Source organism: Typopeltis vanoorti, chromosome 7 (assembly GCF_054136105.1).
Source record: "Typopeltis vanoorti isolate ZY-2024b chromosome 7, IOZ_Tvanoo_1.0, whole genome shotgun sequence".
Classification (NCBI taxonomy): domain Eukaryota; kingdom Metazoa; phylum Arthropoda; class Arachnida; order Uropygi; family Thelyphonidae; genus Typopeltis; species Typopeltis vanoorti.
Genome location: NC_143555.1, coordinates 10833467 through 10853989, shown reverse-complemented (window position 1 = coordinate 10853989; position 20523 = coordinate 10833467). Strand labels below are relative to the sequence as shown.

The window sequence follows — 20523 nt, the reverse complement described above, 5'->3', positions numbered from 1 at the left end:
TAAAAAATATAAAAAAATTATAAAATGAATAAAATAGAAAAAATCCTTAACCTACTCGCGGTACTATACATTAGTACTATAGGCCTGTAACCTTTCATGAGTAGGAATCACATTAAAAAAAAAAAAAAAGAAAAAGACCTTTCCTTCGGACTGCCTGATGGTGAAGCAAGATTCTTTACTCCAAAGAACATGTTTTCACTGCTCCCGAGTCCAATAGCAGTGAACTGTACACCATTCCATCCAGTGCTTAGTGTTGCGCTTTGCAGATTTTCTGCAAAGTTCAGTGAAGGCCCTTTCCTTTATCAATATGACAATGCCTCCATCCATGAAGCAAGACCTGTTCAATAATAAATTGATGAGATGAGTGTTGAAAAAAAAACTGAAGTGGCTTGAAAAAGGCCTGAAGTGGCTTGAAAAAGTTCCATGTTTGGTCTCTAGAGCATGGTTTCTGGACTATGTAAAAAATATAAAAAAATTATAAAATGAATAAAATAGAAAAAATCCTTAACCTACTCGCGGTACTATACATTAGTACTATAGGCCTGTAACCTTTCATGAGTAGGAATCACATTAAAAAAAAAAAAAAGAAAAAGACCTTTCCTTCGGACTGCCTGATGGTGAAGCAAGATTCTTTACTCCAAAGAACATGTTTTCACTGCTCCCGAGTCCAATAGCAGTGAACTGTACACCATTCCATCCAGTGCTTAGTGTTGCGCTTTGCAGATTTTCTGCAAAGTTCAGTGAAGGCCCTTTCCTTTATCAATATGACAATGCCTCCATCCATGAAGCAAGACCTGTTCAATAATAAATTGATGAGATGAGTGTTGAAAAAAAAACTGAAGTGGCTTGAAAAAGTTCCATGTTTGGTCTCTAGAGCATGGTTTCTGGACTATGTAAAAAATATAAAAAAATTATAAAATGAATAAAATAGAAAAAATCCTTAACCTACTCGCGGTACTATACATTAGTACTATAGGCCTGTAACCTTTCATGAGTAGGAATCACATTAAAAAAAAAAAAAAAGAAAAAGACCTTTCCTTCGGACTGCCTGATGGTGAAGCAAGATTCTTTACTCCAAAGAACATGTTTTCACTGCTCCCGAGTCCAATAGCAGTGAACTGTACACCATTCCATCCAGTGCTTAGTGTTGCGCTTTGCAGATTTTAGGCTTGTGTGCAACTGTGTGACTATGGAAATCTATGTTCTTCTGTTCTCAATGAATAGTTGTGGCATTGCCTTGCAGAGGCATATCAGACTTTGATAGTAGTAGTAACCGTTTCAACCAAGGACAGGATTTTTTTTGCATGCGTTTCAGCGCTTAGTGGTCCCACTGAATTTACATGGCCTACCAGGTAACAGCTGTGCTGTTGTTGCTCTGAATGTTTACACCGATTGGTGCAGCTACAGCAGAGTAGAAATTTCCTCAACTGAGTTGTTGAAAAGTGGCATCATATAATTAGTGCCACATTAAAAGCCACTGGGCTCTTCAGTAGGGCAGCCCATTTTACTCTTAATGTGTGTATCTATGAAGACTGCACAACTTTGTGCTTCCTTTTAATACCTTTATGAGCTATGGTTGTGATGTATATAACCATATCCACTATTACAAAGGGATGTCCAGATATTTATCATCAGATAGTGTAAGCTGGAAGGAGAAACAGAATAATATAGAGAACACGAAATGGAGTTCATGTACCTACTAAGAAATAATCACTACTTGAAACTGCAAAATGGAGGAGTATTAGGTTTGGAGACTGCTGGATCTGGTAAAACCACACACACAATCCCAAGGATTGTGTGTAACCAAGATAGTTAATTTACTTCTGGCTGGAAAGTAGTTATGTGGCCATGACACTAAAGACGTTCTAGACACACAGTATCTTCAGTTAAGAAGAAGTATGTATTACTGCAGAGTTGGTGATTATGATAAACTTAAGAAGCAACTAGGATTACCACCATGGCATAAGAATCTGCAAAGGAAGTATGTTAACTGTATGCGAGGACTTTAGGAAAAGCAGTAACAAACCACATATCTCTAGGGTCAGGCAGATAAATTAAGCGAGAGGTAAATTGTTGGGTAACATCATTAAACAGGGATAAGTTGGATCGTTTCAATTTGCTGCTGCAGTAATTAAGGCTATAAGCTGCAAAAAAAAAAAAAAAAAAAGTTATGAAGTTTAAAGAATGGTATAAACATCGGATCCGATGTTTTTTTTTGCCATACAGGGTGTGTACAGGATCTTATAATAGTACTACATGAAAAGTTACATCATTACTAACATCCTATCAACAATTTTCCTCCAGATCAGCCTGTTATCTGTCAACATTCCACTATTATCAGATCTTATATTTCTGCCTTCTAAGGCACAAATATAAGATCTGAAAATATCTTATATTTCTGTAACAATCCATCTACCTCTTAAAGTATTGTAAATGTAGCAGGACATCACTAGAATTTCTGATTAGAGAGGAGGAAAATGGGTTACCAGTGGTATTTTTGAATGTTTTGTTGAATGAATTGAAGGTATTGAGTGAATGATGAGATTACGGTGGACCTCCCATGATGGATCTTCAAACCTAATGCAAATTCCTGCATTTGGAATGTATTCCATTCATTCATCATGTTTCAACAAAAAATCCAATTAATAATAATAATATAATAATGAGTGGTATATATTTGAGGAAGAAAAGAAGATTCAAGTGAGTCATGGGAACACTTTGGTAAGAACATAGAAAATAAATCAGGAGGATGGCAAAATATTCTGGAAGCTACTGAAAAAAAACTTAAAAATGGAGGAAAGAGTACTGTAAAAGGAATCAAAGATCATAAAGGTGACATTAAGACTGAAGATATTCTAGATGTCTGGAGTAATTATTTTGAAAGATTGCTAAATGAAACAAGCAATAACAGCATGGTGATAGAAAGCATTCAAGAAGAATGCAGCGAGGATTACATATCAACACTTGAAGTTGAAAAGCCATCAAAAATTGGAAATGTGGAAAGGTAGCCAGAGTAGATGATATTCAATCGGAAATGCTCAAATATGGAGGTATAAAAGTTCTACAGTTAATACAACCACATAATTCAAAGGGCCTTGTCAAAAGGTTGAATTCCAAATGATTGGAGTAGAGCTCTTATAGCACCCATCTATAAAATGGGAAATAAAACTGAATGTGAGGATTACAGAGAAATTTCTCCTAAGTGTTTCTGGTAAGTAACAGTGTAGCAGAAAAGGTAGGCAAGCATGTTGCCCAAGTATGATAGTGATTTTATTTTATTCATATGAGGTTCTCCCCATTCTTTTGGGGGGGGGGGGTTGAGTCCTCCTAATGAGGGATGATAGTCATGAGATGGCAAGTGAGGATTATGAATGGGTTACTAGCTGAGATGTGTGAAGAGAAAGGAATTCATTTTGTGAATATGTGGGATGAATTTGAGGGATGGATGGAGTTGTATAAAACAGATGGGGGACATTAAAATGGATTTGGTGTGAGGTAGCTGGAGAACTTGCTGCAAGGGAGTGTAATGATTGAAGTAAATAGAAGATCTGAGGAAGCAAGAGGTGATGTGCAACAGCAGGTGAACAAAGTAGGAGAGAAGGAACATAAGACAAACAGGGAAACTGGAGAAGTCAGGGTGGACAGGAGACTCTGCATGAGAAAAGAGCAGATGATGGATACAGGAACAGATGGATGTGCGTGTGTACAGCAAAGGATTGGAATGACGAGGATTGTGGGGAAACAAACAGGTCTGAGGAGAGATGGAAGATCAACGATGACAGAGACAAGCAGCAAATGGGGGTGGGATATAGAGGAGTTACATCTGAGGAGTTGGGTTGGGAGGCTTGTTATAGAATAAGAAATAAGCTATTATATATCTTTACAAATGTCAGAAGTATTTGAAATAAAGGAAATGAAATTGTAGCATTAACAAAGTATATCATCATCAAATTTTTGCCATACAGGTTGTGTACAGGATCTTATAATAGTACTATATGAAAAGTTACATCATTACTAACTTCCTATCAACAATTTTCCTCCAGATCAGCCTGTTATCTGTCAACATTCCACTATTATCAGATCTTATATTTCTGCCTTCTAAGGCACTTTTTAATGTATCAGTCCACCTACTTGGACTTCCTCTGGGTCTTTTTCCTGCCATCCTGGTAAAGAACACTTGTTTAGCTAATCTTTCCTCTTCTATTCCATTTAAGTGGCCATATACCACCTGAGATTAGCATTGCTAACAATGTCAAGTCCTGTCCTTATTATATCCTCATTTTTAATATCATATTGCAGTTGATGCCACCTGTTTGGTCCCCTAATCTTTCTCATGACTCTCATATCTACAGTGTTCAATCTTTCATCAAGAGTTTTATTTCTAACCCAGCTCTCAGATCCATAAGTTAAAACTGGTTTGAACACTGTCTTGTATACAGCTAATTTAGTGTTTTGACTATTCTCTCTCTTCTTCCATATAAATTTATTGAGTTGACTTCCTACCATACTAGTTTTGCTAATTCTGCTGTCTATTTACAAATTTAATTTGCCACCTTCACAAAATATTGTACCTAAACAGCTGAAATGTTTTACTTGTTCTATAGGTTCTCCATTCAGGATGCAGTTGTTGTTTTCAGTGTTTCTGCCTATTTTCACTGTCTTCATCTTTTTAATGCTGATTTTCATACCAAATTTAATACAACAGTTATCCAATTTGGTTAGGGAATCCAGCAGACTTGTCTTAGATTTATTTAGAAGTATAACATCATCTGCATAAAGTAAAGAGCTAAGATAACATCACTAATTTGGATATCAGATTTAATATAACTTTCCTCCTTAATGTGATCCTTATAGATAATGAACAACAGTGGTGATAATTTGCACCCTTGTTGCACACCTGACTTAATATCAAACCGTCTTCCTGTGCTTTCTTCAATTCTAACTGATTTACAGCTCAAACAGAGACTATGTATTGCTTGATATAATGTTCCATTTACACCATATAACTGGAGCATTTTGAACAGCTTTCCTCTTGGCACCTTGCCATATGTCTTTTCCAGATCTACAAAACTTAAATGCAGATCCTTGTTATATTCTCTGATTTCTCAACTATTTGTCTTAAAGTTAAAATCTGATCCTGACAACCTGTATTTGGCCTGAACCCAGCTTATTCTTCTCCATTATTATTAGCTTTGTTCTTTTCTCCAAATTTTTCCAAATCATTCTTATGTCTGATAACCACTTCGTACTCTGCTGTTTAGATCTTCAACAAGGACCAACTTTTCCTTTTTTGTTGTACCAGCTGCCTCGAAAAATTCCTCCACTTCTTCCTTATTAGAACCTTCTGTGGGACCATAAGTACACAAATAAATCTCATTGTCCAGTTCCCCATCATGATATTAGCCCACATCACTCTACTTGATATGGCTTACCATTCAAGAATATTACAGCTACTCCTTCTTTTTCCTGATTGTTATTCCTGAATCTAACATCTTGTAATTTTTGCTTAGAAATATCTCACCTGTTTTTGTCTTCTTTTCTTCTCATCGATCGTACTTATCCAGTTCTTCTGCTAGTTCCATTCCAACAACAGGGACCTTGTTTAACCAGGCAAAGCCCCAGCTGATATGAAATTCCATCATGTTGTACCATCATTTGAGTTATGGTTTAAGCCAATAAGAATACAATTTGGTCAGCTAATTGTTCAGTATCCAAGTAGATACCCAACACAGTGCACCACGAGAAGGTTAGGTCCGGACATCATGTCAGAAGTACCTGGTCAGCTCTTTGGATTCCCCAAAAGGCCATGTGGAGGTCTCCTCCAGTTATCAATCCCTGACACATAAGCACCTCTTAACAGAGTATATTCAACTGAACAGTGGAATAAGTGAGATATGGTTGGATGAGGACAGTATTCTGACAGTAGATGAATGGATGTGATGTTTACCGTGAGGATAGGCAAGATAGAAAGGGGGGGGGGGTGCTGTTGATGTTAGCAGAGGAGTTATCTACAACTAAGGTGGAGATGTAATAAAATAAATTAAAGATGCCAAGAAATTATATTCTTAGTTTAATCCTTTATCCAAGTGTAAGCAAATAAAAATTTGCACATGAAGTAACTTCACAACTGAGCTACTTGTGAGGCTGATGACTACTTGTATATGGAAATATGACTTCTGCATTACTTCAACCTTGGTATCACTTCTGGGTCTGGCTCCCACCGATGAAACCTTAATCAAGGTTGAAACCGGTGGTCTGGGTAGTGAACCTTCACATAATGCATAGCATTATACATGTCTACAAGGACTTGTGCTTTGCATTATGGGATACTAAGGCAAGTGATATTAAGTCATTAGCCTCTATATACAAGTTGCCCAGTCCTGAAGTTACTCCAGGCACAAACTTTGTTTGCTTACACTTGGATAAAGGATTAAACCAAGAATATAATTTCTTGGCATCTTTAATTTATAGTTTAACCAAATGGAAAAACTTCTAACAACTATCTTTAATCCCGAGTACTTTAGTAATAAGGTGTAAAATCTTTTGGCTACTCGTATATTGAAATATGACTTGTGCATTACTTCAACCTTGATATCACTTCTGGGTCTGGCTTCCACTGATAAGGATCATCAAATGAAACCTCTTCAGGCTCAGAAGAGTTTATGGACTATGAAGAGCCACTCATGCTAATAAAGAGAAAGCGAGAGATGCAATTAAAAAAAAATAATTAGCTTCCAAATCAAGAACGATAGGCATAAAATTAAAATAATGGAAAGCAACTGTAAAAAACTGGAAAACAGTTTACAAGAAGCAGACTACACGATTGCTTCTGCAATCTGGGAAGACTGAAGACCTCATCAGGTTCATCCAAAATTTAGAGGTTAAAAACTTACCAGTGATACTTCATTAATCATAACATCTTTCTGCATTGCCTCATTAAATGCATGGAATAATGTTACGAGGATTCTACAAGCAAATTAAACAAGAAACTATATGGAAACTTATGCTACACCATAAGATCAGGTTTGCATTTCTCCAAGATACCTACTTCTGCAGATGTAAAGATATAAAAACTTTAACAGATAGATATCCACTTCTTTCTTATTAGAGCTTTGGAAGATTTAACAGGGCTGGAGTAGGAGTTCTCATTCTCCTTGGGTCATTCCATAATATCCAAAGGGATGCAGAAGGGAGAATCTTGACAATAGACTGAAAATACTGTGGATGCGTAATAAGTTTTATAAATGATCCAATGGAACAGTTAGACGAAAATTCTTCCAGGAATTGGAGCCATATTTATACAGTACCCACTACATCACAGCAGCAGCTGGAGACTGGAATTGTACTGAAAACCCCAGATTAGACAAAATAGGAGGACACCCCAGGAGTATAAAAGTGGGATATGCACAGTTAAAAACATGTCTTGACAATGCTCAACTAGTAGACATATGGAGGATTCGCAATCCTAATCTTCAGGCATATACTTACATGAATCAAGGTACTTTGGTACTCGTATTGATTGAATTTATATCTCTTCTTTCCTTATAAATAGGATAATTCAGATTAAACATCTTGACATGAACATGTCAGATCATAATCCAGTTCTACTTAAGTTCCGCTGCATGGAACAAGTAGAGATTAGTTCTGGACCATGGAGATTTCCACCAGATTTTCCATTGATCTTTTCAACCAGTCCAGATCCTCTGTTCAAATTGGAATAATGTTACCTGGAATTGGGATATGTGGTTAAAATTCAAACAAGCAGTAAAACAGAATATGATGGAATGGGAAAAGGAACAGGCTTTCCTCAAAAGAAAAAAGCTGAAAGACCTGTATAAACCAACACAATGGTATAGAATGTAGCAGCATCATTAGAAATATTAACACAGAGATAGAAGTGGAAAGGCAGAAACAACTAGAAGAAAGAAATTTTAAGATAAGAATACAGCAGCACTTAGCAGATAGCCCTTCAGCTGCATTCTTCAGTAGACCACTAAATTCCGCAAAGAAAGGAATATCATTCAAATCTATGTTGATGGTGAAGACATGTCTACCACTCAAGACATCCTTGACTCCTTTCAAAAACACTACAAAAATCTGTTTGAAGACAATAGTACTGTTGGAAATTATAACTCTTGGAACATTAATGGCTTTCCTGTTCATATCCAAGATGGGCTTTACAGACCATTACAGCATGTGAAGTTACCACAGCCTATAAAGAATGCCAGACAAGAAAATCCCCAGGACCTGATGATCTAGAGATAGTACCTTACTGTGAGGCCTGGAATTTTATTCTTCCCATTCCAGTTATACTATTTAATTCTTTTGACACATACCAAGTGAATTTGTAGCAAGCCATACTACTGCCCTCATTCCAAAACCTAATACAAATCACATCTAAGGATATGGAGACCTATTTCTCTATCTAATACTGACTACAAGATATTTTTCCGCATTATCAATAACAGGCTCAAAGTGGGAATGAGATACATAATTAAAGCACACAGATGTGTGAAGTTCCAAGCCAAGCAGTAGAATTTAATCTATTTCTGCTACATGATCTAATCTGTTTAGTTAATGTAAAAAAGCAGTTGATTGCGGTGCTATCAGTAGACCTTACTCAAACATTTGATAATGTCTTGCAACCTTTCTGTTCCACATCCTCCAGCAAATTGGTGTATGTAAAAAGCTGCTATCCATTATCAAAGGAGCCTATGTCTATTCAACTACCCGCTTCCTAGTTAATGGGTTCCTGTTAGACCCGATCAAATTAGAAAAGGAGTCAAGCAAGGTTGCTCTCTTAGTCCACTGCTCTTTGCATTGGTTCTTGAACCTTTCTTATAGCAAGTCAATAACACACAAGCTGTGTGAGGAATAACAGTTCCTTCAACTATGAAGGAAAATAAGGTATTAGCATATGCCGATGATGTAGTGGTCACTTCGATGGATAAAATTCTAATATTTAAGCAATACAGCTTCAAAAATCCATAAAATATTGCACACCAATAACCCATGTGCAGACCTTCTCCTGTACTACTTGGGTTTTCACTCTAAAGCTGAGATTGTTTCTGAATACTACAACACTCTATGGTCAGTGCCAAAGTGTGGTAAGACTCTACAACACTTTGGCACTGACATTCTTTCCATTAAAAAAAGTAAAATTTGGTATAAAGAAATTTTAATCTCTTTCACCACAAACTTCCATAGTTGGGTACTGACAACAATACTTTGTTTTATAACTTATTGAAGTTACAAGGATACCCTAACAGGAGGGATCTTGCTTGGAGAATTGCATATGGCCACCTTCCAGTCAATACCATCAAATGGAGGTACTTTTACATCAGAGATCTAATCTGTGACATCTGTTGCCAATTGGAAAAGTAGAACATGCATTCTACAGCTGCCCTCTTGTCCTTTGTATTTGAAACAGATTTTGTAATATGTTGGGCATTCTATTACTTACAACAGAACAGGTTATTTTTTTTTGCAGTACTCATCACCTGTCAGCAATGGGAAGAGAATTTCGATTTTTATAATTAATGAATTAAAATACTATTTATGGAAGATTAGAAAGAAACATGGATTTGAAAACCAGCAATATGACATCCAAATCCTTTATAACGTTGTATTGTGGAAATTTTATTGTTTCGTCAGACAATTTTTGTATTTAGAAAGAAGCATTCTAGGATATATCAAATTTTTGACTAGATGGCATAGACCACCCACATTATGCAATATTCACATGGGGGGGGGGATAAAATTCTGTCTTTCCTTACTATGAAAGGTTTTTAAATAGCTCCATCCACTTAATTCAATCCTCCAGCAGGGATGACTGGAGAGCAATCCTAAGCAGAGAAGGCCAACTCAAGGCATTTAACTCAGATAAGGCTAACCACCTGGGTATCAGTCATCTTTGTGATTTAGTTTCCATTGGTCTTTTCTTTTGTTTGTTCATGTGAGATGAAAAAGGAAATTTTTCACCTTTTTCTTTTCCTTTTTCATCTCATATAGGTGAAAAAGGAAAAATGATAGCTTTTGGGTATATGATGATATAAAAGAGCTGAGGCCTTTTCTCTCTCTCATACTACCATCTGTCTTTTCTTTCTCCTAATACTATCAGACTCTCTTGCACCCCTATACTAACTACTCTAGGCCTATGATGAGCATCCCTTTACTTTTTCACCTCAATTAATAAGGATATGTGAATTGCATTATGTGCGTATGTGAAGTCATTAGCCTCTATATACAAATAGTCCAGTCGTGGTGTTACTTCAAGTACAAATTTTTATTTGCTTACACTTGGATAAAGGATTAAACTAAGAATATAATTTATTAGCATCTTTAATTTATAATATAACCAAGTGAAAAAACTTTTAAATATAAGGTGGAAATGAAAGGAGCAAATAGTGGCAGCAGTTTTGAAGCAGTGTGGTATGAGGTGGTGGTGAACAGAATGAAATGTCTATTTGGGTACTGCTATAGATCTGGAAAAGTGAATGGCAATGAGAAGGAAATGTTCAGGCAAATCAGACTAGCTACTAAGAAAAGGCTGATTGTTGTGGTGATTGTAACTGGAGTAATATAGACTGGCAGTATCTAGAAGCAAGGAGAATGAATTTCTTGAGTTTTTGATGGACAACTGCCTTAGGCAGTATGTAACAGAGGATACACGTGAATCAAGGGTCTATGATTTGATTATCTCATCAGAGGATGTTATTGTAAATGAAGTATTGAATCTCCCTCCAGTTGGTGAGAGTGACCGTGAGGATTACTTTGATGGTGGCCAATCATATGAGGAAGGTAGCAGATGCTGTTATTGACAGCTTGCAACCATATCATGGAATGAAGAATTGGAAGGAAAGAAGATCAATGCTGCTTGGGATCTGTTCAGGAATAATCTGGCAGAGACAATGTCTAAATGTATTCCAAAGCTCAAGAGATTGAATGAAGTGGGTGTGAAATGGATAAACGAAGAATGCAGTATGAGATGACTTGTGGTAATAATCAGTTGCACGAGAAGTACAAAGAGCAAGCAAGAGAGGTAACTTGTATGGTAAGGGTAGCAAAAGTGCTGTGTGAGCAGCAGTTAGATACCTTGACCTTGACACAAATTGCCACTGTAAATGGACAAAATATATAGAATACATATATACTAAATGGTGCATCATTGCAGCAAAACTTTTCCAAGTAAAAGATATGATTCCAAATAACGTAAAAAAAACTCCTATTTTAGAGAGTTTTTTCAATATGTGGCTAGTAGAAGAAAGAATGATTATGGAAGGATGATACTGGTTGGAGGGAATGGTAGAATAATCACTGACAAGGATATTGCAGAGATGCTAAATGAGCAGGTCATAAAGGTATTTCACCTTTGTGAAAATAACATCATGCAGAACTTGGGGGTGCAGTGGGAAAAGAGGAGGAGCCACTGATGGTGAGTGAGCATGAAGTATGTAAGGAATTGAGTAAACTTGATGTCATTAAAGCCATAGGACTTGATGGTATATCATGTGTCTTCAGGGAATGTTCTAGGGAATTAACAACAGCTTTAATGTACCTGTTGAACGCGATTCCTCGATTTCCCCAAGTTCGAATGGAGTGGAACGAGGACAGAATTGTTCATAAAGGGGTGATAAGACTAAGGTTTGAAATTACAGACCAATCTGTTTGTCTGGAGTTGTGGTAAAGGTGCTAGAGAGACTAGTGAGAACCAGGATTCAGAACTGAGTTGATGACAACAACATTCTCTTTTATGGATAGCGTGGATTTTCTAAAGGAAGGTTGTGTTTTTGCCATCTACATGCATATTGGATAAAGGGGAAGCATACACAGTAGTATACAATATTTCGATTTTGCTAAAGACTTTTTACCACATGACAATCTGGTAATTGAACCGGAACAGAAAGGGTTAGATAGATTAGTGCATTGGATTGGAGATTAGCTGTTCAACAGGTATCAGGAAGTTGTATATTGGGGGGGGGGTGATAACTCAGAGAAGGAAGGTCACCAGTGGTGTGCTCCTTGTGGGGGGAGGTCCACTGCTGTTTAATTTGTATGTAAAGGATATTGGAAAAGGCTTGAATGGTGATATATAGTTGTTTGCAGATGATGCAAAGTTAGGAAGAACTATGAGGAGTACAATGGATGTTGTAATCTTGTAAGGAGACTTACAAGATTACAATGATATGTAATCATTGTAATCTGAATGGGACTGCCAGAGTTCAACATATTGAAGTTTGGGAAGCACAGAGTATACGATTGGTGAGGATATCAGGATCTGGGGGAGGGGAGTTGATAAGGACCTGAAATTTTGGAGCATTTTGCTAAAAGTGTGATGACAGCACATTATAGGAATGATGCAGAGAACACTGATGTGGAGGAAAGATATTATGATTCTGTTATGTTATGCTTTGATCAGACTGTGTATGGATTACTGTGCACAGATTTGGTCATCATGTTTTCAAAAGGATGAAGAGATGTTGGAAGAGGTACAAAGACGATTAACTAAGATGGTTTCTGTCTAATGAATAGAAAGACTTGGGGGGGGGGGGATATGATCGAGACATACAAGTTGGTAAGGGGTTATTACCGGATTAATGTGGATCAGATTTTTTATAGAATTGAAGAAAAAGAGCCTATCCTTGGAAATTGTATAAGGAGGGAGTGAGGAGTAAGTTTTTTTGCATAGAGAGTTGTGGATGAAATTACCTGGAAGTGTCGAGATGGTGAATGCATTTAAGTCACAGTATGATGAGCTGTGTATGATGAAGGATCTCCCGTGATGAGTCATTAACTCCAATGGAAGTCTACTACTTATTAATAATCTCACATTCAGTTTTATTTCCCTTTTTATAGATGGGTACTATGAAAGCTCTGTTCAAATCATCTAGAATTTGAACTTTTGACAAAGCTCTGAATTATTCAATGCAGCCACTACAAAACATTTATACCTCCATATTTGAACATTTCTGGTTAAATATCATGGCTTTTTCTACCTTAAGTATATTCCTGACTGCATTCCTCTTGAATGTTACCACCATGCTGTATGCTTGCTTCCTTTAGCAGTCTTTCAATGTAATTACTCCACACATCTAGAATATCTTCAGTTTCTATGTCACCTTTATCATCCCAGATTCCTTTCACAGTACTCTTTCCTTATTTCTAAGCTTTTTCAATAGCTTCTAAAATATTTTGCCACTTTCTGCTATTTACACTTTGCTTTCTTACATTTTTCTTTGCGTTATCTTACAGCACATACTGAGATATTTGCCAAGAAAGTTGCAAATGTTAATTGCACAATGCTTATTTACACAATACTTTTTTTTACATGCTCGAGTTGAGTTGAATTTTGCATTTCCTCACAAATTTTGTAATGGTTAATTAAATAAGGTTTTCTAAAAAAAATTTTCTGTTTTTTTTTTTTGGGGGGGGGGGGGGATTTAAATTCAGAAATCTTCAGAAAATGTTTAATTTGTTGGTTCATGAAGATGTTTCTTATACAGAGTGGTTCAAAATTCCACATACAAACACTGAGGGGAGGGAGAGAACATCAGAATCAACCATATTCACATAGGAAAGCATGACTGGAAACACCACCGGAAGGTATTAACAGAGAGACACAAAGATACAGAAATAACACAATGCAGTGTGTAAAGAACTTTATTAGGCGTACCTGAACAGTTCAATGGTAGTTGGATACATAATATGGTTTCACATCAGGTGCTCAAAGTTACGACCATTAGCAGTGATGCATGCCAGACACCGACGACGCATCAACTACCATACATTTTTGAAAATACCTGGAGTTTCCCTGATATTAGCAGTGCCGATGCTGATTCTTGCCACGAGGTCCATGTCAGAGGCAACAGGCATTTTTGTTCATATGGCTTTAAGGGTCCCCCACAGAAAGAAATCAATGCTCGATAAATCAGGTGAGTGTGGGGGCCATGCGACGGGTCCACCACGTCCAATCCATCGAGCCTCAAAGGACCTGTCCAAATACTGATGCACAGAAAGACCAAAATGGGCTGGAGCTCCGTCGTGTTGAAACCACATCTGCCAACGCACAGTCATTGGAACATTGTTCAATAAATCCGACAGAACTTCTTCCAGAAAGGACAGATACTTCTGGGAGTACAGTTGGGGTGGTATGGGCTGACTAAACAGTCAGCGCCGATACCTGCCCATACATCAATGGCGAATTGTGGTTGTGCAGCATGTGATCGCACAGCGTGTGGGTTCTCACGGGCCCACACATGGGCATTGTGGTGATTGAAGACCCCTTCGCGGGTAAATGAAGCTTCATCCGTGATCAAAACACAAGTTGGAAAATCTGTCTACAGCACTTTTCTGCAGAAACCACTGCGCGAATTCCACATGGCGAGGATAATCTTCGGCTATCAGTAACTGGACCCATTGCAGATGAAATGGATGTAAGGACTCAGAGTGCAAAATGCGCAATACACTGGATCAAGATACTCCTATAGCAGAAGCAATGGCATGTGTGCTTGTCTCTGGATTATTGTCCATCGCATGCAACACCTCCTCTTCCATGGTGGAATTTTGCATCGATTGTGGCTGCCTACTATAATGCCTGCGATCCCTGAATAATCCATAGTCACACAAATTCTGATGCAAATACTCAAACATTTGGTGATGTGGTACACGTCTGTTTGGGTACCTTTTGTGATACATTCGCGCAGTGGCTTTTCCATTACCTTCAGCTAACCTGTAAATGAGGTGCATGTCTGCCATCTCAGCATTCGTGAAACGACGCATGTTCTTCGTACGACATCGAAAGCTTGAATGAGGAAGCCCCAATTGCTCACCTGGAGCGCTGAAGAACAGCGTGCCTATCACTTTCGGGTGGCATTTCTGGTCATGCTTTCCTATGTGAATATGGTTGATTTTGATGTTCTCTACCTCCCCTCAAAATTTGTACGTGGAATTTTGAACCACCCTGTATATGTACATAAATATGTCTACATGAAACATAATATGGTATAATGTATGTATCTATTCTCACATTACATAGTGCATGTTGTAAAAAGGTCATTCCTTGTGTTGTAAGGCAGCTGCATAGCCCACAATTAGTTACAATTAAAAACACTGAATGTATAAATTAAAACATAGTTTAAACATTTCATTTTTACATGTCACAAAACTGAAGGAGTTCTCTCTTAGAGAACAAATTGTTGTTATCTAGGACTTGGCCAGTATACTATTGCAAAATGAAATAGCCAACTATGGAATATCACAAAATTATACTGTAATTACAGCAAAAGTATTTGCATTTTGGTGTTTTTTTATTCCCTTCAAGAAGATAAGACATATGAAAAATTTCTTAATTTATGTTATAATTTTTTAACACATCATTTAATACACCAGGGTTATGTGAATGGTCTTTAGGGTATGAGCCACTTATTTTTTTAATTGCGATGTTTTTTTTTTTTTTTTTTTTTTTTTTTTTTTTTTTTTTTTACCACTTACTAAAATTTTAAGGGTACTGAAAAGTTTGGGAAAAACTGCTCTGAAGTCTGACTGGATTATTACTTTTTTAAATTCATATTTTATTTAGAGGAAAAATTAAAGAACTGACTAGATTTCATCAATAACAGAATCATATTAAAAAGGAAAACATTAGAAAGTAGCTTCAAAGTAACTAGGGAAAGTTTTTTTCTGCTACAATGAGATAACATGTAGTTGGCTACCTACATTAGGGAGCTGACTACAAGTTTTCTTGTATTATGTTAGTCATACTGAACTCTGTTGCAGACTATAAGATAATTTGTAGCTATTGGAGGGAATGGAAGGATTGGCATAGAGAGTAAGTAAAATCAAAGCTAAATACTTTTTACAAGTGAATAAATGAGAGAAGAACACAAAAGATCTGTAAAATAAATAAATAAACTGCAACACCAGAGTTATACTAAGATTTTTCAGAACTTGCGTATTTACATTACTGGTTCAGAATTAATGTCTTAAACACAGCATGGTCGACCTGTTCTTTGGTGGTCAGATAAGTTTTCTATATCATTATAATGGTTAATAGTCGGATACACAATCATTCTACAGACCCTGAGTGTGTTTATCATGTTGAAAATAACAGGTGGCTGCATTCCAACAATGTGAAGTGCTCAAATTAAACATATTTGGTCGTTTGAAAGTTAAGTATAAAAAACTTATTGTTTAATACTGACCATATACAAATATTTTAACATTTTTTGCCTACCAGTTTCGCTAGCAAACTAACTTTTTTAAGGCGTTGATGGAAAAGTATAAAAATACTAGTAAATGCAAATTGAAAGGAACGTTAAAAACGTTGTAAACACTCTAGTAGCTAAGGTTGCACGATCGCGTGACAGAGACTGAGTGGACTTATTGTTCTTAATCATTATTACGCATACGTGTTTGTTGTAAATGCATAATGTGATTACTAGCTAGCTGTAGTTCAGATGAATTTAGAGAGAGGATGAGGTTTTTCCATGAACTGTTAAGAATAGTACCCTGGTTTCTGTTGAGGTTTCTGCCAGTTTTTAACACCACTGCGGCTTCCTTGAATAAACGATGTCTATAATCGTCGTCTAAATATGGCATGGAGCTATTTTGCCACTCTATCGTGCGGTTAGACGTACAGAAATGATGTGCTAAGCCGGAAGAAAATGTGCCATTAGGTCCCATAGTGAATGGCATTGATTCCCCCACTTACAAACTAGCTAAATATTTAGCCAAAGCGCTCTCACACTATACTGGCAACACACCATCACACATAAAAAACTCAGCCCACTTCAAAGCCAGTATAGAAAACCTTACACTCCAACATAATGACATAATGGTCAGTTCTGACGTTTCTTCCTTATTCACAAATGTCCCCCTCAAAGAAACCTTAGAGCTAATCCAAGCTAAATTTCCTCCCAATATCCCAGCCCTATTTCAGTTTACAATGAACTCAGGCTATTTTGTTTGGCAGGAAAAATTCTACAAACAGATAGAGGGGACAGCCATGGGTTCACCACTTTCCCCACCCTTGGCCAACTTCTTTATGGACTCTTTTGAAGAGAAAGCCTTACACTCAGCCCTACAAAAACCTACCATATGGCTTCGCTACGTTGATGATGTGTTTGCTATTTGGCCACATGGCCTGGATACACTCCTCTCCTTCTTAACACTTAAACATCTAACCCCCCCTAGAATCAAGTTCACCCTGGAAAAAGAGAAAAACAATAGCCTCCCCTTCCTAGACACACTAGTCACCCGCCAACCTGATGGAACCTTGGTTTTCTCAGTTTACAGAAAACCCACCCATGCAGGCAGATACATTCACCAACAATTCCCCCCCCCACAACAATATGGAGTTATTAAGACACTATTCAACAGGGCAAAACTTATCCGTTCCAATGATCAAGCCCTAACCACTGAACTAAATCACATCCTTAACACTTTCTCAGCCAATGGCTACCCCCACCCCCAAAAAAAACAACTTAAACCAGTTATCCACAAACCCCCCCCCTCCTCACAAAAAAGATTACTCTAAATCCATCACAATCCCCTACATCCAAGGCACCTCGGAAAAAATCAACAAAATCCTAAAAAAACATGACTTAACCGCCTGTTACAGACCATACAGAAAATTGGCATCCCTTATCCGTCCCATTAAAGACCAACCACTTCCCCTAGACCTACCTGGTGTATACCAGGTCCCTTGCAGCTGTAAATTGTCCTACTTTGGCCAAACTGGCAGGACAGCAAATATCAGAATTTCAGAACACAAGGATTACATCCGATTTCACCAGTATAGCCACTCTGGGCTTGCAGACCATGCTCTGGATACCTGCCACAGAATAAGGTGGAAGAAAGCCACAGTAATACACTGCAGCAAGTTCAAATATGAAAGACTATTCATGGGATCAGCCTCAGCTTAGGAACATGCCAAACCTCAACAAATTTGGGTGCATAAGACTGCCCCAAATTTGGGAAACATATATCAGAACTTCAGCCCAAAGGCCAATAACTACCAATATAGCCCGGCAGGGGGCACCATCAGGACTTTAGGAAAATGGTAGCTTCCTCGCTTCTTTTCTCATTTGCTGTTATGTAGTACTTGCGTGCACCTGTTCTTTATTTTAAGTTACCATAGAAGATGGCAACGTGACGTTGCCAAAATATCGGAAAGTATTTATTAAAGTTGTTTTAATTTACATTTCTAGTGTACGCTGTCAATTCCTTAATTATTAGTTATCAGTATTTATGGCAAGATTGTGTATATATTTTTTGCAATAGCAAGTTGATTTTAAGTGGTTTAGATTTTGTTTAGAATATGATATTGCAATTTGCAATGATTTCTCTGTCATAATTTCTGTTCTATCATTATTTCAGCTAACATTCTCACAAGGAGAAATAATTACTGCTTGCCAAGAAATTATATTTTTGTTCAATCCTCTATCCAAATGCAAGCAAACAAAGTTTGTGCATGGAGAATCTTCAGACTAGGCTACATGTATATAGAGGCTAATGACTTCGATAAAGGATTACACAAGAATATAATTTCCTGTCATTTTAATAATAAGTTGTTACACGTACCTTTTCACTACTTGTATATGGGAAATATATGATTTCTGCATTACTTTGTCCTTGGTATTTCTTCTGGATCTGGCTCCCACTGATGACATTTATTAATGCTCGTTATTAGGTTCACTTACTTCCTGAAGAGTAGAGAGACCCTACTCTGTGGCCGGTTTTTTGCCTGCAACTGAGTTTCCTGTCCTGGAGTGATTAAGGTTAGGAGTAATGAGTTTAGTAGTGATCCTTTAGGGTCACTTGGTGAGATTTAGGTTGATCTTATAGATCACTCAAAACACGTCATAACCACAATACATAGCATTATACATACCCGAAAAGATGTGTGCTTAGCATTATAGGATCCTAAGGCAATTAATGTGAAGTCATTAGCCTCTTTACACAAGTAGCTTAGTCATGAAGATACTTAATGTACCAACTTTGCTTACAATTGGATAAAGGATTAAACAAGAATATAATTTCTTGGCAAGTGTAATTTAATTTATAACCAAGTAAAAAAATTTTCAACAATAAGATTTTATCATAATGCATAAAGGCCATTTACATCCATTGTTCCTCTTCTCCTATCAATCCATATTTGTGTTCCATATAATTTTGCAGAAATACAACCTATGGGTTCCTGACTGTATAGTTTGATTACATATTATTCCCTTCCTCCACATTTGCAGACTTTTACAATGTTTAGAGGGTAAGTTAACTTTAAAATTATTAAGTCTAATCACAAAAGTTATCTTACCCTCTAAATTCAGAAAATTCTGTAAATTTACAAGAGGAGTGTTATTCAGTTTACTTGTGTCACATATTGTACCAATTCTAAATAACTCCATTTGTATGTATGTGTGTGTGGGGGGGGGGGGGGGGTGCTACAGTGAACTGAAATTATATCTCTATATTGCATTTCAATGATTCACATAATTCATACTACCAAAAATGAGTGTAATGTGAAGTGCTAAGCTAAATAAGACCAATTTTACCTTCTACATCTTCTACTTCCATATCTTCCTCAAGCCTTTCATTTTTTAGATGTTTTGCATTAGTTTTATTAAGTCCTGCTAATTTTCGTTTCCTGTATGGTTTGGAATCCTGGAATATATTAGCAGATGAAGTTATCAATACATTAAAACAGTGAAAATAAACAAAATATTTAAGCAAATATTATTTATTATGCACAGTAGTCCCCCCCCCTTATATCTGCCGGGGATACGTTCCAAGACACCCCATAGATAGTACCAAACCCTATATATACTATGTGTTTTCCTATACATACATACCTATGATAAAGTTTAATTTATAAATTAGACACAGTAAGAGATTAACAACAATAACTAATAATAAAATAGAACAATTATAATAACATGCTGTAATAAAGTTATCTGAATGTGAATGGAATCTTAGCAACCTCAGCATGTGTGTAGCTTTCTCAACCTTTGCAACGTTTTGCCCTGGTGTTGGACTACCTCTGGGAACAGCTGAATTATATATTACTAAAAGAAAGAGCCATACAGTTTCATTTTGGCAATGTAAAATTATATAGCAAAGTGGATATTAGATCCAACATTATTTCAGAGCAGAATGTAGAAACTATGAAAGTTTTGTAAGTTGACCGAGAGCTTACGAGAATACAATCATAGACATCCCTGAGTTGCATTACCTACTTGACTTAAGTAGCTAAGGCAATTCTAGAAATAAATTGTTTATTTCTGGAATTTTCCATTTAATATCTTTGGATGACCGCGGATAAGGGGGGACTACTGTAATATATTAATATTCATCTGTTCGATGTCATTTATGATTTAGTTTCATTAATAAAATAAATAATTATATCCTCTATGTCTTTTACGCCCTCTGTCCAAAAAGAAACTGAACTTTTGATGGAAAATAAAACACACGGCAATTATAATTATTCAAATCATTTATTTCAATCAATATACTCTCCCTCAGCTTCAA

The 20523-nt window shown here is 36.8% G+C and overlaps 1 protein-coding gene across 2 annotated transcripts in view; it reads right to left on the bottom strand.

The window, feature by feature from the left end:
* LOC150104483 (zinc finger CCHC domain-containing protein 8 homolog) overlaps positions 1 to 20523 on the bottom strand; it is a 341337-nt gene that overhangs the window by 9711 nt on the left and 311103 nt on the right. For both annotated transcript variants that reach the window (XM_090395663.1, XM_090395664.1), the window contains one exon: positions 19551 to 19659. In XM_090395663.1, the coding sequence (XP_090251789.1) occupies positions 19551 to 19659 (109 nt within the window). The remainder of the gene's footprint in view (positions 1 to 19550; positions 19660 to 20523) is intronic.